The sequence below is a fragment of the Malaclemys terrapin genome, chromosome 9 (genome assembly GCF_027887155.1).
Source record: "Malaclemys terrapin pileata isolate rMalTer1 chromosome 9, rMalTer1.hap1, whole genome shotgun sequence".
In the NCBI taxonomy this organism is placed as follows: Eukaryota; Metazoa; Chordata; order Testudines; family Emydidae; genus Malaclemys; species Malaclemys terrapin.
Genome location: NC_071513.1, coordinates 104,005,900 through 104,033,683, shown reverse-complemented (window position 1 = coordinate 104,033,683; position 27,784 = coordinate 104,005,900). Strand labels below are relative to the sequence as shown.

Here is a 27,784-nt window from a genome sequence, read left to right as displayed (position 1 = left end):
CCTTCCGAGTGGTTGGTTGGCTTACAGACGACAAGAGCGTGCCCGTGCTGCCAGCAGCGAAGAGATTGCCCTCTTAGTCAAGAGAGAGACTTTTGTTTTGGAAGCCAAAGGCTGCTCATGGAGGTATATTCAATACCGGATTTGTTGACTCAAAGTACCTTTAAAATGGAGTAGGTCGGCTTTTGCCTTTGGGCTCGTAATAAAACGCAGAGAGGTCGAAGCAATGTTGTGATGCTGATCAGAGACTGGTGCCGCAGGGCTAGGGCCATGTTCTCTAACCCTGCACTTGTGCTGCTGCTGTCGGTGGTGGGAGCCACCTCGGGCCCATCTGAAGGCAGGTTAATCCCTCAGGGCCAGATTCTGTGCTCGATTGACCCGGTGTCAGCACAGAATCCCCATCTTCCCACTAGTGTAGCTGAGAGCAGAAGCTGGCTCCATCATGACGACTCTTGCTACAGTTTAACCTACTTGGGCAGGAGTTGTAATAGTCACGTTGTGGGAAACCGAGTGTAAAGTTGGTCTGACAAGGAACCACTACAAATAAAATGGCTTTAAACCCCTCCCAGCTAGTCTGCATTAGAATAGAAACGGACGCTTCCTGTGTTGGCGGAAGGTAACCCACCTCCCCGAGCAGCACCAGCTAGGTCTATGGAAGAATTCTTCCATAATCGATTTAGCTGCCTCTATGCTGGGGGCTAGGTCAGTTTACCAAATGACACACCCCGAATGACATAGCTACGTCAGTCTAAACTCGAAATATAGACCAGGCCTCAGATGCATTCTCTGTTCAGACACAGGCCAACTGCAGCCCTTGGACTTCAGTGAGTGAGCTGCATTCAGTTAGCAGAAAGTAGAGTTACTCCCTGTAACGTAGGTTGGTTCAGTCCAAGCCCCAAAGTCTAAAGTACCAGTTGTAAAACTAGAGAAGAGTTTGCAAGAATCTCTTACATGTAGTTAACTTTACACTGGCTTTATGGTCACAAACTCTGAATTAATTTTAAAAAACAGTTGCTGAGAATTCAGATTGTGAACCTGGGAGCGCACACTATGCCAAAGCTGGGGATCAAACCCAGATCTCCTGAGTCACCGTTCAGTGACTTAGCCACCAGACTGTCCTTCCTTTCAAATGTCGTGCTCCATGGCTTAATACCTCTTAACTCCATTTGTCTCTCTAACTCCGATCGATTCTTTAATTTTGCACTGCGTTTGGAACATGCCGCGTATGAAAGAAACTGCACCAGATAAAGCCGTGTTGCAGTAACTGCCCGTGGATTTTCAAATGGTGTGGGTGTGGGTGTGTGTGTGTGTGTGTGTGTGTGTCAGAGTCACCTGCATTCCCAGCTAGGCTATTCCTTCAGTCCTCAGCCTGTGACATTCTTCTTGAGACATGGGAGATTAGCGCTGCGCTGTCAGGTGCTGGGAATTAGAAAGAGATCAGCTGACTCCGGCCAGTTTTGCATAATTCCTTCCTTTGTTGTGACTGCTCTGTTTCTACCTGTGCTCAGAAATGCCCGGGCAGTCAGCTTTCCCTGGGTACCTACCTGCGTTCTTCCTTTCTCGCAGTTGTTGGGTTGCTTCATCTTCTGTGCCCATGAGCCCTTCCCTGCCTGGCAATGCTCCTGGGAGGGGCTGTGTTTGTACTGTAGGGGGATGTTAATGGCAAACAAAAGAGGGTTCTGCTGTCGCTCTCCTTCACTGAATCCCATCTCTGTGACGGGCACAGGGAGGTAGAAATGCAGAGGGAGGTAGAGAGGAACTGGAGGAGGAGGAGATACTCCGGCAGGTGAAGGCAAAGAAAGGGACACTGTGGCCTGAGCACGAAAGCTTATGCTCTAATAAATTGGTTAGTCTCTAAGGTGCCACAAGTACTCCTGTTCTTTTTGAGATTTCTCAGGATTTCCTAGGGAAGAAACTCCCTGCTGTACCTTGGTGAGGTCCTGTGCCCTTAAAGCAAAGCTCTCGTAATGCACCTTCCTTCTGCTCTGTCTTGCATCAGCCAGTGTCTGCTTCCGAGCTCGATGGACCACTGATCGATAGGACCATTCTTGCATTCTCTATGTGTATCTATTTTATGGTTCCATTGCTATTACATTTCATCTGTCCCTGGTGTGTGTGGGGACCTGAACAGATCAGGGTGAAGACACAGGCCTTTCCCAGAGTCTGTTTTTAGCGAGAACATTGCAAGCTTATAACACGTGGGAGAGTCAGGAGAGAGAGCAAAGGTCACCGTGAAGAGTGAGATCATGGGATTTTTCTGCAAATGATGTCTCTTTCCTGTTGGGAGAGGAAAGAGTGTAAGGGGGATGGCCTTGGCCAGCGAGAGGAAGCAGGGTGTGAGACGACATCTCTGAACAGGGAGGAAGGCGACAGACTGCTGTTTATGCCGAAGTGTGATGTCGGAGACGGGATCTCTGCTGCTCTGCTGTGTGTTCGTCCGGTAGGACGGTATGTGAGAGCAAAGTGAAGATGTTAGTGGTCGCAGCCAGTGTGCGATGTCCCACATTTCAAACCTGGGCCCCCTAGCGCTTTTAAAACCACAGTTACCGTTCACTGAGGCTTGAGCGGAGCTGGCTAGGTCAGGCCTGGGAGTGAGACAGTGAGTCCAGCCCAGCGCAGTCAGGGTGCTGCGAGGTCTCTGACGGCTGCTCAGCCGTGTCCTGCTATGTGCACTAGGTTGGGGGTCTCAGTGCATTTCTAGTGGCTTTGCTCATGAAGCAGAGATCAGCGAAGCGAGCTCTCCTGCGGAGAGGCCAGTTGCTGAGCTCGGAGCTGGCATGGAACCTGCCCTGCCCTGTGGCCCCTGGAGCTGCGGGAGGTCGGGTGAAGTGCCGCGTGCCCTGCAGACGAAGGGGCTGGAATGGGAGGTCCTAAATGCACATCTCTCTCTGGCTGCAGACTAACCCCCGCCCTGGTTCAGTGCAAAGCTGGCTGCTGCTGCCCTGAACACATCTGAACGGATTGCTTCAGAGCCGAGTCCAATCTGTGCATGTGCGGGGGAGAGCGACCGCCTGGCCGGAGCAGCAGACCCAGGAGGGACTGTGTGTGAGCGTGGCTGGTGAGCAGATGGGAGGGAGTGCACCTGCAATTCCCAGCCCAGCGTGTCCCTGGAGTGCCGCGCTCCTGGCAAATGGCTCACTGCAGCTCTGGGTGAATTGTGCTGTGCTTTCTGTCACATGCAGACTGCGGGGCCTTCCGGGCGGTCCCTGTGATGGAGACGTCCCCCCTTCATTCCCTGAGGGAGTTCAGACTCCCTCATTCTCCCCACCCAAGGAAGGGTACCTCTCTCTGTTGTGGAAATAGACAAAGCAGAGCTCCCTGTTTCAACATGCACCTCTAGGAAACATCAAGCCAGTGCGCTCAGCTATTGAATCTAATAAGAACCTTAAGGATGTTTAAAGGAACTACAGTACATCCTGCTCCCCAAAGGGGGAAAGGAAACTCTCAATCTTACGAGACACCTACCCTCCCGTGGCCGCTCCTTGAATTGCAAACAGCCCTGGCTGCAGAGGGTTTTGTGCTGCTCGTCCCCTGGGGATTGTGGTAGGCCAGACTCTGAGCAGCTTCTCGAAGGTGGTACCGTGTAACCCACAGCTGTGCTTACCAAGGGTGGCTGCTCTGCACCCTGGCTCCACCACGCCTAGTGAGTCAGGCCTCTTGCGCACTTCGCTGGCCTGCACAGTTGCCATTACCAGATCAATCTGAGGGCATGGATGGGTGTCGTCTGTCCGGAGGGGGAGTGTCACGGGGAATTGGTTACTGGGTGCAGCGTGGCCAACCCCAGGCAACCAGGAGTCCTGAGTTGGGCTCTAGAAATAAAAATACCTCTGGCTTACTTTATTTCCTTCCTGCCCTCTGAGCTTTCAGGTCTCACTCAGGTCGTGTTTTCAACGTTTCTCTGCCACCAAGAGGGCTCGAAACGGTTTGCTGGTAAATGGAAGCTGAGATTTGCACATCATCACCTGACTCCAGGAGCTGGGGCTTTGAGCAAAGCACCAAAGACCATGAGACTTGCGAGAATTGGCAACAGGCTGTGTGTGTTAAAGGTAGTCAGTGCACGTGCTCATTGGCGAAAGCATACCGTCTCCCAGGGTCAAATCCTGCTGCCCAAGAAAAGGATGTTGGGCCCCAAACACAGTGGCAATGATGCGTTTCTGCTGCTCAGGGGTGCAGGAGTCTGCACTCTTCAGAGCACGGCCACGTGGATGGGGGGAGGACAAAGGTGGCTCTCTAATTACAGGTGTGCCTTTTGTAACACCTGACAAAATTTGGCTTGGAACGCTCCCACCAAACGGCCACTGTTGTTACAGGACAAACGACGCACCTGCTGCCGGACCTGGGCACCGAGGAGCCCAAAACACAGCTCCACACCAGGATCCTGGAACCCGTCTCTCATTGCCATGCTTCGAGATTCCGGAGCTTGTTCCCATTCACGCAGGAGGTTCAGATGCCTGCAGATCAAAGGGGTGTGATAACTGGGCAAGAGAGAGCTGCTTGTTGTATAAGTAATGAATGCAGAGCTGATGCTGGGTTGACTGTACTGAAGGCAGAAGAAATTTAAACTATATATCCGGTCTATAAATAAACACTTGCACTTAAATTCAGGCTTCAAATAGCTTTTTCACATGCCCCTGGGAGCCTGGGTTACAGTGAAATGTGGAAAGTTACTTACGAAAAACGACCGAGAATAAAGATCAGATGGGAGAGGGAGGGCGTGATGCAGTGTAGGCTTGTCACATGTCTAGATCCCATCCTGCAAACATTCACATGTGATTTAACTGTGCATGTGAGTGAGTGCAGTGAGATCAGGGGTGTGCCCATGAGCACATATCCATGGCATCAGAGTCCTACTTCAGAGAAGCAGAAGAGATCCCCGAAGTTACTGAAATGAGTTGTGCTTGCATTTGCTGCAGCGGGAAGGGTTGACTCTCCAGCCTAATGCAATGGCTATGTCCTTGGTACTGCGGGGTTGTCCATGTGGACATGGTGGTGCACGCGGGAGGTAACTGCATGCTGGGTTTACTCCAGAGGGAACTTTGGCACAGGGTTTCTAGAGGTTCCAACGTGTTAGACGTTCAGCTGGGTACAGGGTGAAAAGACGTCACCTGACACTGTTGCCATCTCTGGTAATATTGGGTGTTTTCCTTAAAGTTCCAGATCCTGGAGTCCTGGGACTATGTGGGAATCTGTTTTCACTTTACCAAAAAAAAAAAAAAAAAAAGTGGCAGCAAGTTTGCAGCCCTCATGGTTGCAGAGAAAAGCTTGAAAATGTGACCCAAGTGCATCCTAAGGGCTCAGAAAGCAGCAAAGGGCAAGAACCCAACTTCTTCGTTTTAATTTGGTAATTAAGCCAGTCCCGTGGCGTTCGGCGGCCCCGCTCCTGAGGTTTGAATGCTGCGGGTAGGTGATTCTGGTTTTGACTGGGGCCAGCTGCAGTATGCTGGTTCCTGATTGAAAATGCAGAGTGCGTCCGGCTCGCAGGCCGGATAAGAGCGCCGAGCTTGTGGTGCAACCTCTGTGGATTCAGGTCACCTTGGTCAAGCAGAAGTAGTAACAAATGCAAAGCTGACCGTCGCCTAAGCCATTAATACAGGAATGCGATGGCTTGGGGCGTGCTAAAGCTGGGGCAACGTTAAATGCTGAGCCTAGCAAGCATCCCAGGCAGGCGAAGGCCGGCTGGCTCCCAGCGTTCCTTGCTGGGTTCCTGGTAACGTTAACTGTGTTCTCTTCCCCACTTCCCCTCCTCCTGCATTTCCTGCTTGGAGTGTTTTAAGCAATCTGCCTCTTCATAGTGACCTGGATCTGGATGTTACACAAGCTCTCACTGCTGTGGTCTGGATTCCTAGCCCCGTGGCCACAGAATAAGTCGCTGCCTCCTTTTCCTTTTCCGAGGGTATTGCAGCTCCACAGAAGGAGATTGAAATGAGGAGCCTAGTCCCTAGCACAATTGTTATAGGCCTAAATCTACCTTGAGAAACCCTAAGAATCTGCTCCCGGACTGTACGACCCCACTGAGCTCACTGGCAGCTTCACCTGTGGCAGGGCTGCCAGTTTTGTCTCTGTTCACATCCAGTTTACTGTGGCCAGACGCGCTCTCCACCCCTGCAGGTTTCCCTGTGGAATGCCTGGCTCTAGGGACTTGTGCACGTACTCCAGGTGCACAAAGCCCAGGCTGGTGGTCCAACTGCTGATGGCTGATCTGAACACACGGGCTCCCGCTCATAACATGCAGACCATCCTCCTGAGAACAGACCACGCAACGGTCCCTGAGACCCACAGAATACTGGCTCTGCCCCACCCCGAGGTTAGGGGAGGGTTCCAGAGACAGATGCCCTGGTACCTGCCTCCTCCCTTCTTATCCTACAGGGCTACCACCATGGGGGAAAGGAGGGGTGGGCACAGGGACCCAACCCAGGGTAGCCTTGCTCTACCCAGGCCATGTTGCTCACAGTTGAGATTCTACATTTTGAATTCCTCTGAAGTCAGATTGGCAAGATTTTAATATAATTTATTTAACTAAAACGCTAATCCTGGCTCCCAAATGCCTCATTAAATTAGATGCACTTTTAATTAATTTTATTTCAGAATCTCTGAAGTAATTGAAAGCTTTATAGACTGGATTCACACATTTACTGTCAATCTCTCTCTCTCTCTCTCTCTCTCTCAATTGTAGATTATCAATTCAGTGTAGAACCAATGAACTCCAAAATCCCTGCATTTTCCTCCGGTTTATAATCCAAGCCTATGTGATAAGTAACAGCTTGCAGTAGTTCAACAGAAATAATGTTAAATCTCTCCTTTCTAACTCATTATTAAAGCTGTGTGTTTACTTTGTCTGAAAAGAGTGAAATGCGACCAGACTGAAGTGAAAGTGACTAGTGGGTCTATTTCACTTTCTCAGTGTTTGGGCTGCAGTCACTTCTATTTTAAAATAACCAAAATCACTTGCTTCCACTGAAACTCTGAGCTATTTCTCCTGCTAGGTTTTTGTGAATGCTTGACTTTTATTTCTTAAACAACCTCTACCCTAACTTGGGATCAAATTTCACTTGCAATTGCCCCTGTAAAGATGATCGTTTCTTTTCATAACTTATTAATATGCACTTGCAATAAAGTCTTAACAATGCTGCTATAAACAACGCTTGTTCTGTTCTCTCGCTCTGATAAACAGTGTCAATTGCCTGCTCCCTGCTTGGATTTTATGATGCTATAAAACACCATAAAGTGGCTACTAAATACTAAAATAAAACCAACACAAAAAGTGCCTTGTAAAGGTGGTTTGGCCAAAATACCAGCCTTCCGTGACAGTTATTCTGTATGGACATTCTTCAACTCATTTGCAATAAACAGGACGCGTAGTTAGGTATGCTGTCCATCACCTCGCCACCCCCGACTCTTCTCATCACCCTATGCGGATGATACCAAACTGGGAGGGATTGCAACTGCTTTGGAGGACAGGGTCATAATTCAAAATGATCTGGACAAATTGCAGAAATGGTCTGAGTTAAACAGGATGAAGTTTAACAAAGACAAATGCAAAGTGCTCCACTTAGGAAGGAACAATCAGTTTCACACATACAGAATGGGAAAAGACTGTCTAGGAAGGAGTACGGCAGAAAGGGATCTAGGGGTTATAGTGGACCACAAGCTAAATATGAGTCAACAGTGTGATGCTGTTGCAAAAAAAGCAAACATGATTCTGGGATGTATTAACACGTGTGTTGTGAGCAAGACACAAGAAGTCATTCTTCCGCTCTACTCTGCTCTGGTTAGGCCTCAACTGGAGTATTGTGTCCAGTTCTGGGCACTGCATTTCAAGAAAGATGTGGAGAAATTGGAAAGGGTCCAGAGAAGAGCAACAAGAATGATTAAAGGTCTTGAGAACATGGCCTATGAAGGAAGGTTGAAAGAATTGGGTTTGTTTAGTTTGGAAAAGAGAAGACTGAGAGGGGACATGATAGCAGTTTTCAGGTATCTAAAAGGGTCTCATAAGGAGGAGGGAGAAAACTTGTTCATCTTAGCCTCTCAGGATAGAACAAGAAGCAATGGGCTTAAACTGCAGCAAGGGAGGTTTAGGTTAAACATTAGGAAACAGTTCCTAACTGTCAGGGTGGCTAAACACTGGAATAAATTGCCTAGGGAGGTTGTGGAATCTCCATCTCTGGAGAGATTTAAGAGTAGGTTAGATAAATGTCCATCAGGGATGGTCTAGACAGTATTTGGTCCTGCCATGCGGGCAGGGGACTGGACTCGATGACCTCTCGAGGTCCCTTCCAGTCCTAGAATCCACAAATCTATTCGTGCTGCGCCTCCCCTCCCTCCAGCCACACACAGGGTATCATGGCACTAGCTAAGGCACTCTCATGCTGGGAGAAAACCCATAATGTCTCTGTGATGACCTGACACTGTAGGTGTTTTCCGTCTCCACCTGCCATGATTTGGTGCAGCAGAACTGATATAAAATGCTCCTTAAACCTCCAATAGGTGGGGATCTGTCCTAGCCTTGTCCTAGCCTCCTCCCTTGGCAAATGTTCATCACTCAGTTATTCTGTCCTTGTAATTCTAATATGTTGCCTTAGTGTTTCACCTGGATTTCCTTGCCATGGCTTCTAACTTCTGTTCTGGGTGATTCCTTCATGGTGGGGGGAGGGGGTGGGTGGTGAGAGAGAGATTTCTCCTTCCTTCCCCAGAAGTGCAGGAGGAAAAACCTAACCCCCCTTGTTTTCAGCTCTTCTCCAACCCCCCCTCTCCTTCCACACATCCGCTGCTCTCTGCAGCCTACAGTAAAACCAATGCATTTGCTCCATCTGCTGATAGAAGAGGTAATTTCACAGTAAGGAAACTGCTGTCTTCTTGCTGTATCTTTCACAAGTGCCATGGGGATCGCAGACCTTCAGTGAAAGGAGAATATACCTCTGATTGTTGGGGGGGGCGAAGATTAAGAAATGGCTTGGATATTTTCCCTTCCTTAAATCCTGGATTTTAACCTGTTTGGATAATAGGTATGAGATTAGCAACCGTCTATGAAACTACATATTTTGCATGCTTGTAAACTACCCATCAGTCTGGAATGACTTGCAAAATAACTGACAAGTTCCCAGGTCGGGTACTTGGGTGGATAGGGAATATAGACAGTACACACGCACGAGCTCTCTCGCTCTCTACTTTGTGATGTACCCTGAAGGCCAATATGATCATGCCTTCGTCCCATCAGAGGGAACCTGCTCCAGGGGCTTTGGACCTCACTGTCTCCCCATAGCAGTTCCTCAGAAGTCACCCCTCCCCCTTCCCTGTGATCCTTTTGGGAAGGGAGGGGACTAGAGCAAGGCACACTTGTGGCTGCGGAACTGGAGTGAAACTTAAACATGGGTTCTAGTCTCTGTTCTTGGTGTGTCAGGTCTCCGGGTCTCATTTCCCCATCCCCGGTACTTCCCTGCTGCTCAGAGTGTTGTGAGGACAGGCCCATTGAAGTGTTTTCGGGGACTAATGATTACACTGATGAGCAGCATAGAAAAGCCTGTGAATGGATAAATAAACAGGCTGCTGTGTTTTATTGTGCACTCTGGTTTTGTTCTCTCTGTTCTATGCTTTGGCCCTGCTGATGGCAAGGCTGGCCCTCGAGAGCTCTGTACTTGCAGGGCCATGGGTGCTGTGAGAACGTCTCTGCTCTGCGTGGGTGTGCCCTGACGCGCTCTGCGTGTGTGCAGAACAGAAAGGAAAGCCTGGGACTGTGGACAGCTGTCTGTCACAGCAGGATCTCTTCAGCTAGGCAGAGCGTGGCGCTCAGTACATGACTTGTGTTTGCTAGCTCCTATTTGCACATTGCTTTTATTTGTATCCACTAAAAAGCCAGGGCTTTGTTCTCTTCTCAACCCTTCCCCAAAGCTGTCATGATTGAATAACCAGGATTCTAGACATGATTTGTGCTTCCTCATTTTGATTTTTCTAATACAGTGCCCGTCTTAAGGGGCCAGTCTCAACGTTAGTGCTTCTGCTTCTGGCACACACAGTTCTGTTGATGAGATAGAGAATTGGGGAGGTCTGTGGTCTTCCTCACCGGGGGGTCCAGTTGTCAGCAGGGGACTGGTGAAGTTGCTGTTATCTGATGCCGTATATGCATCAGAATGTTCTGCTGACACCTGTGTCCCTTCTGAGGGACAGCTTCCGTGCCGGGGATGGTGAGTGCTGCAGAAACACAGCCTCCATAAGGGCACTTCCATCAAAACAGCTATAAAAACTAGACCTAAAATGTTTGATTTCTTTGAGGTTCCTAATTTTGGTTATACCTGTAAAGATGATCGAGATCTGTCGTATACCTTAAGCCTTTTCGTCCGCCTTCTCCATTGTACGCTTCTTGTGAGCAAAGCTTTAGGTTGTATTTGTTTCGTTATTAACCTAAATCTAGAATCTATTGGGGTTGAATGTCTCGCAGCAATGCTGTATAGTGAAAAAATATGGTCTTGTGGCTAAGACAAATTAAACTACATCAGCCAATCTGGCAATATTTGATGTTTTTTCGTGAAGCCCCAGCTTCTGGAGTCTCGAATTGCGATTGCTCCTCGGTCAGAGGTTAACGCCGCAGCTGGCGTGTGCCTGTCAGGCCATTGTTCTCAGGAGTGATGGGCGGCTAGATGGAGCCAGTGGCACGGCACATTCTGCCACATCCTCTAACACAGGGATTCTCAACCTTTTTCGTTCCGAGGCCCCCCAGACATGCTAGAAAAACTCCCTGGCCCACCTGTGCATAATAACTGGTTATCTGCATATAAAAGCCAGGGCTGGCGTTAGGGGGTTGCAAACGGGGCAATTGCCTGGGGCCCCACACGACAGGGGCACCCACAAAACTACATTGCTCTGGCTTTGGCTTTAGCCCCGGGTGGCAGGGCTCAGGGCCCCGGGCTTCAGCCCCATGCGGTGGGGATTCAGCTTTCTGCCCTGCGCCTCAAGGGAGTCTAAGGCAGCCCCACTTAGTATAACCTTAGTACGAAAATTGGGCAGACCCCCCAGACTGGCTGTATGTTCTATCATTCGATTTCACCAGCCCAGTACAGATGTGAACACCTCAAGCAGTGTAACCGCCTTACCAGACAGTCCCCTTGGGCACTCCGGTCTGTTGTGCCACTGGGTGGTTGCTGTGCACCAGAGGATCACAAAACCTTCAGGTTGCCCTGTCCCAAGAGACCAGTCACTTACCCCAGCTTGGTTTGTACCTCAGATCTCACACCAAAGACAACACGAACAGTCCAATAGTAAACTAAGAGTCTGTCTACACAGCAAAGAAAAGCCCGCGGCTGGCCTGTGCTAGCCGACTCAGGCTTGTAGGGCTGTTGTGGTGCTCTGTAGGCTTCTGGGCTCGGGGTGAAGTCCAGGCTCTAGGGCCCTCCCACCTCGCAGGACTCAGGAGACCTGAGGTCTGTTCTTGGTTCTGCCACTGGCCCACTCTGTCACCTCTCTCAAGTCACTGCACCTCTGTGCCTCAGTTTCCCTATCTGTAAAAGGGGGAAGTGAGACGCACTCATTTTACCCAGGTGTGGGTTTTTCTCTGCTGTGTAGACATGCCCTAACTAAGGCTTTATTAACTAGGAAAAATAAATGAGTTATTTACAGATTAAAGCAGGCACAAATGAGTTACCATTGATGGTTCCAAAAGGTAACAGAGTTGCAGTAATCTGTCTGCTCTGAATGTCTTCTAGGGCTAACCCAGGTTGATTCCGGCATCTCTGCTTCTGTTTCGTAGCTCCAGCCCTGTCAGAGTCCAAACAGCCAAAGAGATGATAAGTTTTCATGTCCACTATCTTTATTTCCTTCCAGAATTCAAGCTGATGGAACAAGCCCTTGCACGTAGCCTGTGCAGGGGCAATTAGTGAAGTCTGTATTGTGACGTCGCACAATGGCCCATTTCGTTCTGAGAGCCCTTCCTGATGAGCAAGAGGCGATTCCTTTCATAGGGAGTCAGCATTTAAACCAGTCTTAGGGCTGGTCTACACTAGAAAGTCCGGTTGACCCAGGTACTTTGGTCTGGGATGTGAACAATCCACATGCCTGAGTGACGTAGTTAAGCTGACCCAAGCCCCAACGTAGCTCGCGCTAGGGCGATGGAAGAATTCTTCAGTCAACCTAGCTACCGCCTCTTGGGAAAGTGGATTTACTACAACGATTGGAAAAAACTCCTCCCGTTGCTGTAGTGAGTGTCTACACTGAAGCACTGCAGCTGAGCCACTGTCGCATTTCTAGTGTAGACAAAAAGTTATTCTTGTCAAATGGTTTATGAGAGAATTTGTGAGGGAAGGACCCAGCTGCTTGTGTTTCCCAGTAGCCGGGAAGTATCATAGAATCATAGAATATCAGGGTTGTAAGGGAGCTCAGAAGGTCATCTAGTCCAACCCCCTGCTCAAAGCAGGACCAATCCCCAACTAAATCATCCCAGCCAGGCCTTTGTCAAGCCTGACCTTAAAAACCTCTAAGGAAGGAGATTCCACCACCTCCCTAGGTAACCCACTCCAGTGCTTCACCACCCTCCTAGTGAAATAGTGTTTCCTAATATCCAACCTAGACCTCCCCCACTGCAACTTGAGACCATTGCTCCTTGTTCTGTCATCTGCCACCACTGACAATAGTCTAGATCCATCCTCTTTGGAACCCCCCTTCAGGTAGATGAAAGCAGCTATCAAATCCCCCCTCATTCTTCTCTTCTGCAGACTAAACAATCCCAGTTCCCTTAGCCTCTCCTCATAAGTCATGTGCTCCAGCCCCCTAATCATTTTTGTTCCCCTTCGCTGGACTCTTTCCAATTTTTCCACATCCTTCTTGTAGTGCGGGGCCCAAAACTGGACACAGTACTCCAGATGAGGCCTCATCAATGTCGAATAGAGGGGAACGATCACGTCCCTTCTATCGTTTCAGAATAGGAATGTATCGGTGGTGGGTGTGGCGGGCCCACGTTTCTAGGAGTTGTGACAAGTTGCCCCTGGAGTGCCACCTGTAACAGGGATACCACTGAGCCCTCTGACTCACCAGCCTGGGCTCCCTCTCTCACTGTGCTGCTGTGACAAGCGGCAGACCCTCTCCCAGCCTACACTTCCACCAGCATACCCACAGGTAGGGACACCCCCAGCTGCAGTTACATGCAGGCTGACCAGTCCACTGCATGAACCAACAATAGAGAGGCTACGGCCAAGATAATCCCCAACCCCCCAGGCACACACCCAGAGTAAGCCCATTTGAAATACAGATCACTAGTCAATATTTATAGCTTTGTATACAAAAGCGATACATGCATACAAATAGGATAATCACAGTCAGCAAATCATCACTTTTCCAATGACACCTCACATGATCTGTCTTATACAAAATGCATCGTAATTATGCCATAATCGTAATAATACTACTAGGAAGAATATGGGATGCAGTGTCCCAGTAGTGTCCGTAGAGAACCGCCAGACTCGGGTACGGAAGTGAAATGTCATGGCTGGGTCATTGGAGACAAAAATTATGCATGCTAGATACCCATGTCCAGGCCCAACAGCAGCATAACAATGTCTAGTTCTTGTATAGAAGTTTTCATCAGCGGATCTCAGACTGTCGTACAGAGGGAGTCCAGTATCCGTATCCCCATTTTACAGATAGGGCAACTGAGGCACAGAGGTGAAGTGACTTGCCTGAGATCACACAGCAGGCCAGTGGCAGAGCCAAGAATAGACCCTGGGTCTCCTGAGCTATCTCTAAGCCGCACTGCCTCCCACGTTCGGTGCACCCCTGGTTTCACACCGACTGAAAGGAGGGGGGCACACTGGGTGTGGCTGCGTTTCTGTGAGCACAGCCCACGTGAGCTGTCTGCAAACAGGGCTCTGTGGATTCATTTAGCTTTTTGTGCCCCTAGGGACTAGAAGACAAATAGCAAACGGTATGTCCCAAGGGCAGTAAACCATCCTGGAGAAACCCCACGTGCTGTGCGTACTCTGGTCAAAGTCTGACCTGACGGGCTGCGTGCCCCTCTCATTGGCGTGACCGGGAGGCTCCCGGGAGTGACTGCGAGCAGAATTTGTTCCTTGTGTGTGTACAGAATTGCTGTGACCATCACTGGGAGGCTGCTGGACCTGCCAGCAGAGACACCTGGCAGCGACCGGTCAGTGTGGAACCTGCGCTGGGCTTTGAAGTCAGACTTCAGTGTCTTCCCAGGTGCAGCGGCAGCAGCCCTCCGATGCCACAGGAGGGCATCTCTCACTAGTATCCCCTGCTGAACCGGCGGACTTGGCATTGGCTGGGTGGGGAAGCAGAGAGACTGTCCACAAGGTGGGGCTTGGTGCATGGTAAAGCTGCATCACGGGGAGCTGATGAGCTGCAGACCAGGGCTGAGTTAACGCCGCAGCAGCTGTCAGGACAGATGACTGAGGAGCTGGTCAGGGGTTGGGAAGAGCAGAGATGCTGCTAACAGTGCAGGGCTTGGATGTCCTGTATACAAGTCAAAGGGGCCCAATCCTGCAAGCAGCTGCTGAGTACCTCCTTCAAAGAGCTCAGTCACCTTGCAGGACTGGGCCCCAAACGAGTAAACTCCTTGAGTCTCTTCCAAAGCAAAACCTTCTGGGCTGAATCCTCCCCCTTGGTCCCACCTGAGCAGCGCCCCGGGGGTGCACGTGGGGGCAGAACTGGGCTCTCTTTGCCCACCAGGGGCCTGGGTGGGTTCTAGTATTACTTCTGGAGCTTATTTGGGATGCAATCTCTGCAGCCATGCTGAGAGGCGGGAAGAATCAAAAAAGATAAATGCTGTACCAGGGCACCAGTTGTGGTGCAAACATCTGTAGCGTGAAGTAGTTAGTTGGAGGGCGCAGTGATTTGGGGTGAATATTTCTTATGAGACTTTTGTTTAATGAAAATGCTGCCCAAAATATTTACTAGTGCAGTCAAAGATCAATGAAATTCCACTAACTGCTCTGGGTCCTAATCCTAGAGCTGCATCTTTATTTTGGGGCGGGCGTGTGGGGGAATTGGATGGCTGGCCTCTCCAGCTCTTGGCTCTTTCCGAGTCATCATTTCTTTCCTATTGGCTCGTGCTCCTTGCATGACATTCCACAAGGTAGCAACGCCTGTCTTTTGACGTGAGGTTAAAAATAGTTTCCCAAAATAATATAAAAAACCAAAATTCTCTCGAGCTCTCCTTCAAAGGGCAGGTTCATTTAATGACACACACTTTGCAAGAAAGTGGCAGTAAAACACATTCTAAAAAAAGAGGCCGAGCAAGATTACCAGTGCCTTGTCTGTAAAAAGCCACTTTTTGTCCCATCAAATTCAACAAAGATTTTTGTCGGAGACTTCAGTGTTTTAGCCTAGCTTTCTTTGGCTCCTGACCGGGGAATTCTAGGTGTGTGGGTTTGGGGTTTTTTTGTTTGTGTCAAAGCAGCCCACCTCATTAAGAATCATGTTTCCTGCCCTGCTGAATAAAAGCTCCCTTTTGAAGTGGGTCACAGAGTTATCCTAAGACAGAATCGTCACCACCTTCTCTTTGGTTTGTAAGGACCCGTGCGAGTTGTAGAAGGTGCATTTCCGTCAGGGGAACAATGATGACTGAGAAGGTAACTTGAGTGTTTATGAGAAATCCTATTCTGGTTAAATAAACGGCGGCCCAGGGTCAAGGAAACAAATGTCAGGGGTAAAATATACGATGCTTTCTAACGTTAACCAGAGTACCATCAAGCTACTTGCTGTTTTTATCTTTTCTATCCATTTGCTCCTCTCCCCTGCTTGGCTGCTGCCCTCCGAACTCATGGTCAATATTCAGGCCATGATATCCCTCTGTTCAATTTGTGATCCTCTTTCTGTGCTTTGCTTTCCGGGCCAGATTCTGATCTCCACTTCCCTGGTGAAAATCTGGAGTAACGCCATTGGATGAGCAACGTGGTTCCTGCACCATGAGTTGGTGATCAGAATCTGACTCCCAGAATCTAATTTACGTTTTTCCTGTCACCATTAGGCCTCGGTGTACAGTAGGGATTCTGACAGCGGCATGCAGTTAAACGAAAGAAGTGTCCCAGTTTCTTCCTGCTCTTGTAAAGAAAGCATTGAGATAAAAGCTTGACTTTTAAAACAAGAGTGCTAGTTACCTGCCGTGTGTTCTGCAGCCTGCTCACAAAAGATGTCTAAAAGGAGAAAAATCTATAGGGCTCCAGCATAGCAATCTGCAAAGAATTGCTTGCTTGGCTTGCCTCCCATATTGGACTAAATTGGCATCACAAGGTTTATTCTCTCCATCCTGACCTCCCACCCCTGCCAAGGGTGCTTCTGTCAACACTCCCCTAACATGCGCTTTGTAACTAAAGACTGTTTTAAAGAGCTCACTCTTCTGTTTGCTCAATAGAATGAGAACTTGCACTGCTCACAGATAGATTTACAATTAGCAACAGGAATGAAAGAATCTGTGCACACCTTCCCCGAGTGCACATTGCTTGCACTAAAGCAGACACATCAGCCTCCTTTAATGAAGCCCCTGGAATTAGGTGCAAGTCACTGTAGGGCAACAAAGAGTCTGGTGGTCTCCATGCATCTGAAGAAGTGAGGTTTTTACCCACAAAAGCTTATGCCCCAAATAAATCTGTTAGTCTTTAAGGTGCCACTGGACTCCTTGTTGTTTTTGTGGATACAGACTAACACAGCTACCCCTTGATACTTTAGGGCAGTGGTTCTCAAACTGATTTGATCAGGCCCCACTTCTTTGTGTCTGTAGTTTGTTTATGCTCTCCCCCGCCCCACAAGTACCTATAGTGCCACCCAGCTCTGAAGGCAGAGCCGAGAGCAGCGGCTGCTGGCCGGGCGCCCACCTCTGAAGGCAGGGCCGTGGCAGCAGCAGCACAGAAGGGAGGCCATTTGAAAAGTGTTATCTGTCAATATCACTTTTCACAGCAGACTTAGCGCCCCATTGCCACCCTTTCTTCTGTGCTGCTGCCACCCCGGGGCTGACAGCCAGAGCCCAGCTGCCTCCAGGTTGAGGGATTGGATGGGGGAGAACCTGAGAGGGATTGAGGAGTGGAGGGGGGAGGGCTATTGGGTGTGCACGGCCCTTTGGCACGGCCCCCAGCACCCAGGGCTGACAGACGAGGGGTGGAGGGAAAGAAGCACACAGCTCGCGCCTCCCGTGACATGTTTCCACGCCTCCCTTGGTGTGGTTCTCGTTTGAGACCCGCTGCTCAAGGGGCCGTTGGGAGAATGCTGCCGTGGGGTTTCCTTTGCAGAATGTTCCTTCCTGCAACAGGGAGAACAGTCCCCAGGATTCACTGTTTGCTGTGGGATTCCCAAAGAACTGCAAACCGCCGGCACTCGCGCGCCTGTAAATGACCATGGACCTGCCTGTGCAATGAAAGCTGTGCACTGGCTAACCTGCCTGAGCTAGCTTGAATCACGCAGCGCACAGTCAACTTGTGGAACTCCTTGCCTGAGGAGGTTGTGAAGGCTAGGACTATAACAGCGTTTAAAAGAGAACTGGATACATTCATGTGGTTAAGTCCATTAATGGCTATTAGCCAGGACGGGTAAGGAATGGTGTCCCTAGCCTCTGTCTGTCAGAGGGTGGAGATGGATGGCAGGAGAGAGATCACTTGATCATTGCCTGTTAGGTTCACTCCCTCTGGGGGAACCTGGCATTGGCCACTGTCATAGACAGGATACTGGGCTAGATGGACCTTTTTGGTCTGACCCAGTACGGCCGTTCTTATGTTCTTAATCCGGCTAGTGCGGGGAACAGTAGCGGTAAAGACAGTGCAGAATAGGATTCATAGAATCATAGAATATCAGGGTTGGAAGGGAGCTCAGGAGGTTATCTAGTCCCAACCCCCTGCTCAAAGCAGGACCAACCCCAACTAAATCATCCCAGCCAGGGCTTTGTCAAGCCGGGCCTTAAAAACCTCTAAGGATGGAGATTCCACCACCTCCCTAGGTAACCCATTCCCGTGCTTCACCACCCTCCTAGTAAAATAGTGTTTCCTAATATCCAACCTAAACCTCCCCCACTGCAACTTGAGACCATTGCTCCTTGTTCTGTCATCTGCCACCACTGAGAACAGCCGAGCTCCATCCTCTTTGGAACCCCCCTTCAGGTAGTTGAAGGCTGCTATCAAATCCCCCCTCACTCTTCTCTTCTGCAGACTAAATACCCCCCATTTCCTCAGCCTCTCTTCATAAGTCATGTGCCCCAGCCCCCTGATCATTTTCATTGCGCTCCGCTGGACTCGCTCCAATTTGTCCACATCCCTTCTGTAGTGGGGGGGACCAAAACTGGACGCGATACTCCAGATGTGGCCTCACCAGTGCCGAATAGCGGGGAATAATCACTTCCCTCAATCTGCTGGCAATACCCCTACTAATACAGCCCAATATGCTGTTGGTCTTCTTGGCAACAAGGGCACACTGCTGACTCATATCCAGCTTCTCGTCCACTGTAATTCAGAGCGGGTTGGCAAGCAGAGTACGTACCTAGGGTCTGTGCCGAGCTGGTACCTGCCCACGCTGCCCTGTCTTCCCTGTTGTTACCTACCCTGCTGGATTCGAGCTAGCTCAGGAAGGCCGGCGGGGACACAGCCCTTGCTCTGTAGACAGAGCTGATGTTTTGGTGATTAGTCTGGAGTTTCACGGCATTTCTCCCCGCAGCCGAGTGTGAGAATTGCCTGGGGAAGTGAAATGGTTTTATATGAAAGATGGGGGGAGTGAGGCAAGGAGAGGCTATGTGTTGTGCTTGAGGTTACACAGCGAATCAGGCAGAACTGGCAGAGAACCCAAGAGTCTGATTCCCAGTTTCATGCTATAACCCCTAGGCCGTGCCAGACCATGGCAGTGGGGGGCGGGGGAAGCTCCCCTCTCATCCAAGGCACAAGAGGCAGCAGCACAGTGTCCCTTTATCTCCCCAGGAGCAGCAACAGGAATCCCCTCCCCTTGGGGGCAGCAAGGATAGATATCTGCAGGGTCACCTCCTCCCCTAACTGCCTAAAGGGGCTGGGGTGGAAGCCGGCAGTTGTACCAGTTCGTACTCCAGCGGCTGTGCAGTACCTGCTGGGTGCGGGGACTGGGCACGCTGCACTTTTCCCCACCGGCCACACACAGCCTCTGCTGGGTTGGAGTTGGCAGGACACCTGCATGGCCCTGGGCCTGGGTGTTAACACCCCATTGAGATGCATGAGGCAGGCCCAGACTGTTCCAGGCTCTGTGCAGACTCAGGCAGGCACCTCTGCCTCTTCCACACCTGGGTCCCATGGTCACGCTTTTCTTCCCAACACTGTGGCCTAGAAACGGGCATTTCTGTTTTCAAGGGAAGCCGAGCTGTTGCTTTGTGTGACTTCAGGAGCAGTGGCTGTAGGTGTGGGCCAGCAGTGCCTTCGCGCTGTCTCATGAATGGTTCTGGGAGTGTCCCAGGGTCAGTGAGTCTCCGTAGAACACACCCACATCCTAGGCCAAACCCGTGCAGCCAGCAGCCGTGGTGCTCTGTGCACACGCCGGGGGGCTGTTTTTTCAAAGCTAGACGAGGGCTCGGGCAGAAGCTGGGTGATTAACATGTGGTGCAGCTAAGCTGATGCTATGTGGCTCTGTGCTTCGCCTCAGGGCAGATTTGATGGCGAAGTCAAGAGGTGACTGGAGAAAGGGCAGTGGCCAGGACTAATGGCTGGTTAGCACAGCTCTCTTGTTGACCTCAGCGCACGGCTGCCAGCGGGCTGCAGGCACTCACTTCCCATAAACTCTCATTCGTTTTCTTCTAGCAAGTCTCTAAGCTCGTCCCTCCTGACCAGCCCCTGCCCGCCCTGCAGTCCTGGGTTCGCTGCTGCTGCTGCTTTCAGAGCAACCCTTTACCAGCTCTGGGCCAGCTCGGGCTGGCTGGTTTTCAAACGCTGCAGAGTTCAGTGGACTAGTGTTTGCCCTGTATCCTAGTCAGGTATAAAACAGGCAGGGGTGGGGGAAACAATCTGATACGGGACTATGTTAACGCCTGGTTTAAGACACAGTGTGGGGCCCAGCGGGTGTGGCAAGTCTGCTGGGAAGGGGAAGATAAGGCGCCTGCTGCCTGGAGGAGACAGTCCAGGCTGAGCAGTGGGGGTGACACTGGATCGGGGGGAGCTCGGCCCAAGGTACACATTCGCTTGGTCTGTCCCTTCTGCTGCTTCCACCAGCAGGCCCCTAAGGATCTGCCACGCAGCTTTCCCTGCTGCCAACCTGGCGGAGATGGAAACGTGGCCGATCTAGCCCCTGGAGCTCCAGCTTGTCCCAGAGAAGCGGTGCATGTTCTGATGCTTCTCCAGAGTACACAAGGGACTGGGCTGTATGTTCTTCCTCTGCCCCAGGCAGCCGAAATCTGGCTTTTCTGGGCACTCTGTGGGCTGCACTGGAGGTCACAGGGTTTAACCTGATGAGCCCAGGTTGGTCTTACTAGCATAGCCTACCTCCCTTTTTCCGGCTGGTGCTTGCTTTCCTTACTCTCTAGCTATAGCTGCTTTAACGGAGACATCAGCACTAGAATGGATGTCTGCAAAGACGCGGGTGCTTTATTTCATGGTCAATTTCTCTATAGAGGGAACTGTACGTCTGCTTATTTGCATGAAGTATTTCCTTGGGTGGAAGCAGAGCCCTACACACACACTGGCTGCTGTGAAATCAATTCACATTGAAATACCGTAATGGGTTGAGAGCGTCTCTGCATTACTTCTTAATATACAGGATATGGTGTGTCTTGTGCCTCCAAGCATCCCAGTTCATTCGAGGATATAGCCCAAAAGGAAAAGTTAGGTAAAACTCACCCCTCCTCCTCCTCCTTTTGTAATGCTCTGCCCTCTTTCCCTTGCAGGATGTGGGAATAAAAATAGATCACGTTTCCTGCTATTAAAAGGACAGTGATTTATTTTAACAAAAAATAATCTCTCTCGCGCACGCAGTGTAGCCTAGTGGAGGATGCGCTAAATGACAAGCTCTGTGACTGTGGGCACTGGTCCCAGAGCTTCCACTGACTGCTGGTTTTAATACTTTTATGTTTAACAATCCTTATGAGGAGCCAAGATTTCATACCTTGGGGCAGTACTCGCTAATTTCATAGGTAAGAAAACAGAGTTTCTGTGAGGTCACCTCAGACAGAACGGGGAAAAGAATCCAGGTCTCTGAAGCCACGTAGCTACTGGCCAAACAAGCTTTCAGAGGGAACATGCCAAAACGAAGTACTTCCGTAATCCACTCTGACAACGGCTGGCTCTGTGTTACCGTCTAGCAGCAAGGCCATAGATCGGGGTCTAGGATTCCTCTCCTGCCTTAATGTTGAGAGATCTGATCTTTGATCCCAGGTGTAGATGCTTGTGTTTTTGCACCCACAGGTCCTGGGTTCAGTCCCTGAAAATGATTCAAACAGGGACCTTGTCATATTTCACTTTCTGTAATCTCTAAACGACAATCTGCTCCTAGAGCCAGGAGTCCGGATGTCTGGCCTTCCACTGTCGTCTCTCAAATACTAGGACTTTGGTTCACTTTGACCATATCCTGCCTCTTTAATATTCCCAGCTTTGCTAGGCTCGATCGGCCTGATTCAGCTGGGTATACATTGGCTACTTTGGATACGGGTATTTGGCCCAATCAGTTGTGAAGCTTGATGCCAAAATAGGATGCTCGGTTTACTGTTTGCATGTGATATTCCTTTATATATCTTCAAATAGTCAACAGAGTTATAAACAACAGGGCTGGTTTGAGTTCTTAGCAAAGTCCATAGGCTGCCTAAAAACCTCGCTGAATCTTGTACGTGACCAGCTCTGCTCTTCACAGAGCCTTTCATTTATGTCTTAAGTAAATTTTAAATTGAGGAGACCCTGTTTCAGACCCCTGCTTTGTGGTCTTCAAATGTGGCAGCATTGCTGGTCCTGACCACTCCTGAAGATTCCTTCTCTAGCTGAATGCTGGAGCTCCTGCTATTTTTGGTCAGCGGATGCTCGTGTTCCAGTGTCCGGAGGGGAAAGGATGGGCTTGGATTTAAAATCTGCAACTCTCCAGGCAGAGAGATTTTGACAGCCCGATGGTTCATCTCCTGTAGCCTTTGTGTGGACATTAATGCTTCACAGCTCCCCATGGGCTGGTAGATCCAGATGTCTGCAAGGAAAAGAGTGGCTGGTGATTTATTACACTTTCTCCTTTCAAATTTCTGAGAACTTGCAGACTAGCCTGGTAATGGAGCTCACACACAGGCTCTTATCTCTAGAGGAATTGCACACTGCTTATCAAAAGCTTTCTCTGGCTGCCAGCCTTTCGGACGGCTTTACAATGGGAAACGAACACTTCCAGTTTTGTTTTACCAGAGGGGAGCAGAGGGGCCTCGTCAGCTGGGGTGCGAGATGGTCAGGGGTACTCTCGCTGTCCCCAGGGGGCTTCAGCCCTATCGAAGCTGCAACTTCTGGTGATTGCACCACAGCCTGGGCTCAGAAGAGGCTTCTTCCCAGCTGAGCCCAATCGCTGCTGCTGCGAGCCCTGCCACATCTGGCTCACAGATGGGTCCATCTTCCCCTGTCCAGCTGTCACCCCTACTGAGCCCCACAGGTTTGAAGGTCGGTTGGTTTTATCCACCACTGTCCCCTAACATGAGACAAGACAAATGACAGCTTGTAAAGCATCACAAAGTGTGTGTGTCTATGTCTGTCTCTCTCTCTCGCACGCGCACACACTTTAATTCTGGATGTGCTGAATATTGGTGGGTTTAAACCTCAGATGGGGCTGGTGTTTGTGTATTTTGTTTTTTAAATATTTTTCTGTCTTTGCAGCCAATTTTTTGTATTTTTCTACAGAGAAATGGCCAACCCCATTTGCATTTATATAGAACTTTCCAAGTGAGTCTGGCTGGTTGTACATCAGATGCAATTAGTCAGTGATGCTGAAAGTGCCAAATAAGTGTTCCGTGCTAACATGCTTAACTGGGCACAAGTCTTGAATGTAGATTTAAACAGTGAAATAGTCTTTCTGTTTGGAAGATTAGATGGAGTACTATTCTACCCAGAGCCGGGGTGTAACAGCCAGGGGCTCTGCGCTCCACAGGCCTACGTTGTAATGCTGTGATCACTCTTGTACTGTACATAGGTTTTTGGGGCCATCCTATAGAATTTAATAGATGATTTTTATCCCTCCTGTGGCACAGTTCAAAAAGTATTTAGGAAATGTATATTTATCAACTTCTGCAGGTTTTAAGAGTAATTTCCGTAGAATTCTCTTACATCCTGACCCCAGGAATATCTGAAAACTTACCCGTGGGGGGGATACATTGTGGTCCTGAGTGTCAGAGGGCGTGTTTGGACCAGCCTATGGGCAGGACTGGTATCTAGCGACTTGTCCTGCGTAAGGGGCAGTGTGTAGGGCAGCACAGGACCAGAGCAGGGATCCAGTTCATTGTGTCTGAGTCACAGTTCTGGCCCTGCTCGCTGGGGGGGTGCAAGCTTTGCCAAGCTCACAGCCGATGCAGGTTGCTTCTCCCTCTGCCCTGGCTAGGCACTGCTGGTGGGTGTGTTGTGGGGGCGAAGAAGGGGAGGGTGCATTGGCTGGTGTGTGGAAAGCGCAGCTCCCAGTCCTGAACCTTTAACAACAAGACCAACTCAAATAGTGACATTGACTTTCGAACAGTGAATAGTCAAAAAAGAGCTACATTTTAAGCCTAAAATTTTAAGTTGACTTAGAAATCGAGGGCAATGTGGTGTTTTGTTCTTTTGAACGTTGCAGTGATTAAGTCTCTCCTGTTGTTCTTAATTAACAGTTTTAAAAACTCGTCAAACATGAGAAATTTTAACTTCTGCACTGTATAGGGGGCAAAAGAGTGTGGTGTGATTTGTTTAGCAATGACAGTACAAGCTCAGTATTCACATGCCCGGCTTGGGAGCTAGGGCAGATAATTCAGGGAATGCCACCTTCATTGCAACCTGAAGGATTAGTTTCTAAATTAAGTTAATCAGGGTGTTAGAGTGGAGTTACTCTGTGAAATTCCCTCCCATAAAAGATGGCAAAACAACCCCAGCCCTTACTGAATTCAGAACTAAATGCAAAATCCCTGTAAGTTCCACAGAGACACTCAAACACAAACCAAAAACCCACCTGCTAATCCAGCTCTTTCCCCCTCCTGGGGAACAAGAGGGGTATGGACAGAGAGGGAGGCAGTGTTAATGTTCGTATTTTGAAATTCGTGGGAGGTGCTTGGCTACTCAGCGACGGGAGCCCTAGTAGCTAGACAGCTAAATCCTGGTTTTGACGGGGCTTAACAGGAGTTACATTTAGGCCTAGAAATAGCTTGACGATGTTTTGCCAAAGCCCTTTGCTCTTTCCATCCAGTACTGCTAAGTACGACATTCAGAATCAGTCTGTTTTAACTAGACCACATATCCCTGCATTCAAGAGGGGTCCTGCTGTTAACTTCTGTGGGAGCAGGGCCTGGCTTTATCCTTGGCAGGAGCACATTGTCCAAGGGCTGTCAGGATAGAGAGTTAGCATACGGCAAGCGGGTCTGTCCATGTACAGTGCAGTAGTCTGCCACACACTGAGCATCCATATGGACCATGCTTTCGCGCACTGAAAGTTCACTAGCGTGCATTGACCTGCTGCTGGCCAAGCATGCTGGGGAACTGTTAGTGTGCAGTAGCGGGGTCCACAGGGCCAGTTAGCGTGTGGCACACCAGTGCGCTATAAATTTCCACCCCAGCTTGCTACACTAACTCTTCTAGACAAGACCTCAGACTCATGTCTCCTGTAGCATATGTGAGCAGTGCTGGATTTCCATGGTGGTTGTGTGTCAAAGATAGCTTTTGATGTGAATTAAACATGCAATCCAAAAAGTCTGTCCCGCTTTCTGAAATGACTCTGGCTTCTCTTTCAGGGATGGTGCAGAAGCTGGACCAAAAGCTCCCAGTAGCCAACGAGTATCTGCTCCTTTCAGGCGGGGTCCGGGAAGGTGTGGTGGATCTCGATCTCGACGAATTAAACGTTTACGCTCGAGGAACGGACTACGACATGGACTTCACCCTCCTGGTGCCAGCGCTGAAACTGCACGACCGAAACCAGCCGGTCACGCTGGACATGCGCCACTCAGCTCTGTGCCATTCGTGGCTCAGCCTTCGGCTGTTTGACGAAGGGACTATAAGTAAATGGAAAGACTGCTGCACAATTGTGGACCATATTAACGGGGCTACCAATTATTTCTTCTCTCCTACGAAAGTGGCGGACTGGTTCTATGACTCCATTAGCATCGTTCTGTCCGAGATCCAGAAGAAGCCGCAGCGAGGGATGCCCAAAGTAGAAAAGGTGGAAAAGAACGGAACGATCATCTCCATCATCTTGGGAGTGGGCAGCAGCCGCATGCTGTATGATATTGTCCCCGTGGTGTCTTTCAAAGGGTGGCCAGCGGTGGCCCAGAGCTGGCTGATGGAGAACCACTTCTGGGATGGGAAGATCACAGAGGAGGAAGTCATTAGTGGGTTTTACTTAGTGCCTGCCTGTTCCTACAAAGGCAAGAAGGACAATGAGTGGAGGCTGTCGTTCGCCAGAAGCGAAGTGCAGCTGAAGAAGTGCATCTCCAGCAGCCTGATGCAAGCCTACCAGGCCTGCAAAGCGATCATCATCAAGCTACTCTCCCGCCCCAAAGCCATTAGTCCATATCACCTGCGGAGCATGATGCTGTGGGCTTGCGACCGGCTACCAGCCAACTACTTGGGTCAAGAGGATTATGCTGCCCACTTCTTACTGGGCCTCATTGACGATCTGCAACATTGCTTGGTCAATAAGATGTGCCCCAATTACTTCATCCCCCAGTGCAACATGTTGGAGCACCTGTCCGAAGAGACGGTCATGCTGCATGCCCGGAAGCTGTCCTCGGTCCGCTCGGATCCTGCAGAGCACCTCCGAACTGCCATTGAGCACGTCAAAGCTGCTAACCGGCTAACTCTGGAGCTCCAAAGACGTGGCAGCACTAGCAGCATCCCCTCCCCGCAGTCAGACGGAGGGGACCCCAACCAGCCTGACGACCGATTAGCCAAAAAACTGCAACAGCTGGTGACGGAGAACCCGGGGAAATCCATCTCCGTCTTTATCAACCCGGACGACGTCACGAGGCCCCACTTCCGAATCGACGACAAATTTTTCTGAGCTTTCGCCAACGTTTGTATTTGTTTTTTGTTTTTGTTTTTTTTTTAAAGACTTTACAACGTGTAGGTTGTTTTTTGGTGACACGGTCCCTTGTTTTTTACATATCCAGTGTAGATTGGATCTGTCAAGAACAAAATGAACACGTTCTAATTCCTGGTTCTGCAGGACAGTGCAGACTTTGAAACAGTATATTACTATTTCATATGCTGCTTTGATTCTCACCCACCCCCCATTGGTTTTGTGTGTAGTTTTTTAAAAGGAGAACTTGAGCCATAAACACACATGCCCACGTCATTTTTTTTTTTTCAAGCTTCCATAATTATGCACAACTTGTTTGGGTGGGAGGAGAGAATTCACCTTCCTCTATGTAAAAAAAATTTAGTTGCTCTTTCCATGAGCTTCCATCACCATAAAGAAATTGGGTGAGATTCCGGATTGGGAAGCGCTACTTGGCATTTTTTGCTGGCCAAACCCCGACTTCCCCCCATGGTGAATGTACTGTGTATCTGCTCTTCACACTTTTTTCACACTGAGGGAGCAAGGAGACTTGAAAAAGCTGATGATGCAACAAACAATTGTTTGGGTTTTTTGGAAGCCACCTCTTCTTGAATGTAATTGTTCGTAATTGGACTTTGTCGGGCATGGAGGGTTTTCTGCCGTTTTTTCCTTGCGGAATAAGGTTATGGAATGTTAGTTTTAGTGTGTGTAATTATTCAAAGCCTTATTTAAATTCTCTATTAAAGAACATACCATTATAAATGTTAATTGCACTAATGAAATCTTTTGCCATTACCTCAGCACCACTGTTTGTGTTTCTTTTACGATTAGCATCGATTCTTAAGGCCTTATTCTGCAAGTTGCTTAGCACCCTCAACTCCCCCTGTCTTCAGTGGCACTCCTACCATTGGGCCTTTCGAGAGGCCTCTGGCTTGTCATTAGTCCTGTTACACTCAAGAACACAAGCCTCCTGCATTGGTGTGGTTCTCCTTTAAATACTGTGTATCACGTGTCACTCGCGTTTGCTGCCACTGTAAAATATATGATTAAATGGTGTCCTATGCAAAGTGAATCATCCAGACCAGGAGAGAAGAGTAGAGTGTCTTACACCCTGATTGCTGCTAAGATAAAACACACCCTGGGCCTGGTTCTCCTCTCCCCTGTTTCTGTTCCATTTTGACTTCAGTGGTGCCACTCGGGATGTGAGCTCCGAGCTGGGCCTGCTGTGCACCAGGGTTACTTGCATTCTATTCCACTGCAACCTTACATATGTAACACAGCCATGATACTCTGCAAAAGAAACCTGGCTCCCTTTGCAGAAAGTAGGTTACAATATACAGGAATGATGATGAATTTGAACGGAAATGTGTCCACTCTGTCCTTGTGCGGCTGGCTCTAGGTTTTCTGTCCAGCCAGACCATAACCCGGACCGTGCTTTAGATCAGCAAATTGAATTTGCTGATCAGACCAGAACAACTCCTCCAGGAGCAATTTTGTGCGCTCTTTAAAATGTGATGATTAGAGCTTTGAAAAACATGTCCCTCTTTTTGACCCCCTCTCATGAATGAGTGACCAGTTTCCTGGCACAGCAGAGACCTGCTTTAAAAATTACCTTTTGTCTGTTAGATGATAAGGGTCACATTTTTCAAAAGTGACTTTAGCGCTTAAGAGCCCAAGT

The 27,784-nt window shown here is 49.4% G+C and overlaps 1 protein-coding gene and 1 long non-coding RNA gene across 2 annotated transcripts in view; both read left to right on the top strand.

Annotated features, from left to right (window-relative positions):
- Positions 1-26,906, top strand: part of MB21D2 (Mab-21 domain containing 2) — a 73,384-nt gene extending 46,478 nt beyond the window's left edge. Inside the window, exon 2 of the mRNA XM_054040908.1 lies at positions 24,845-26,906. Coding sequence (XP_053896883.1) covers positions 24,845-26,109 — 1,265 coding nt within the window. The 3' untranslated portion in view covers positions 26,110-26,906. The remainder of the gene's footprint in view (positions 1-24,844) is intronic.
- On the top strand, positions 2,346-4,626 carry LOC128843796 (uncharacterized). The gene is made up of 3 exons (XR_008446340.1): positions 2,346-2,445; positions 2,896-3,055; positions 3,865-4,626. It is a non-coding gene; the product is annotated as an uncharacterized LOC128843796 (long non-coding RNA).
- Positions 26,907-27,784: the final 878 nt, after the last annotated feature.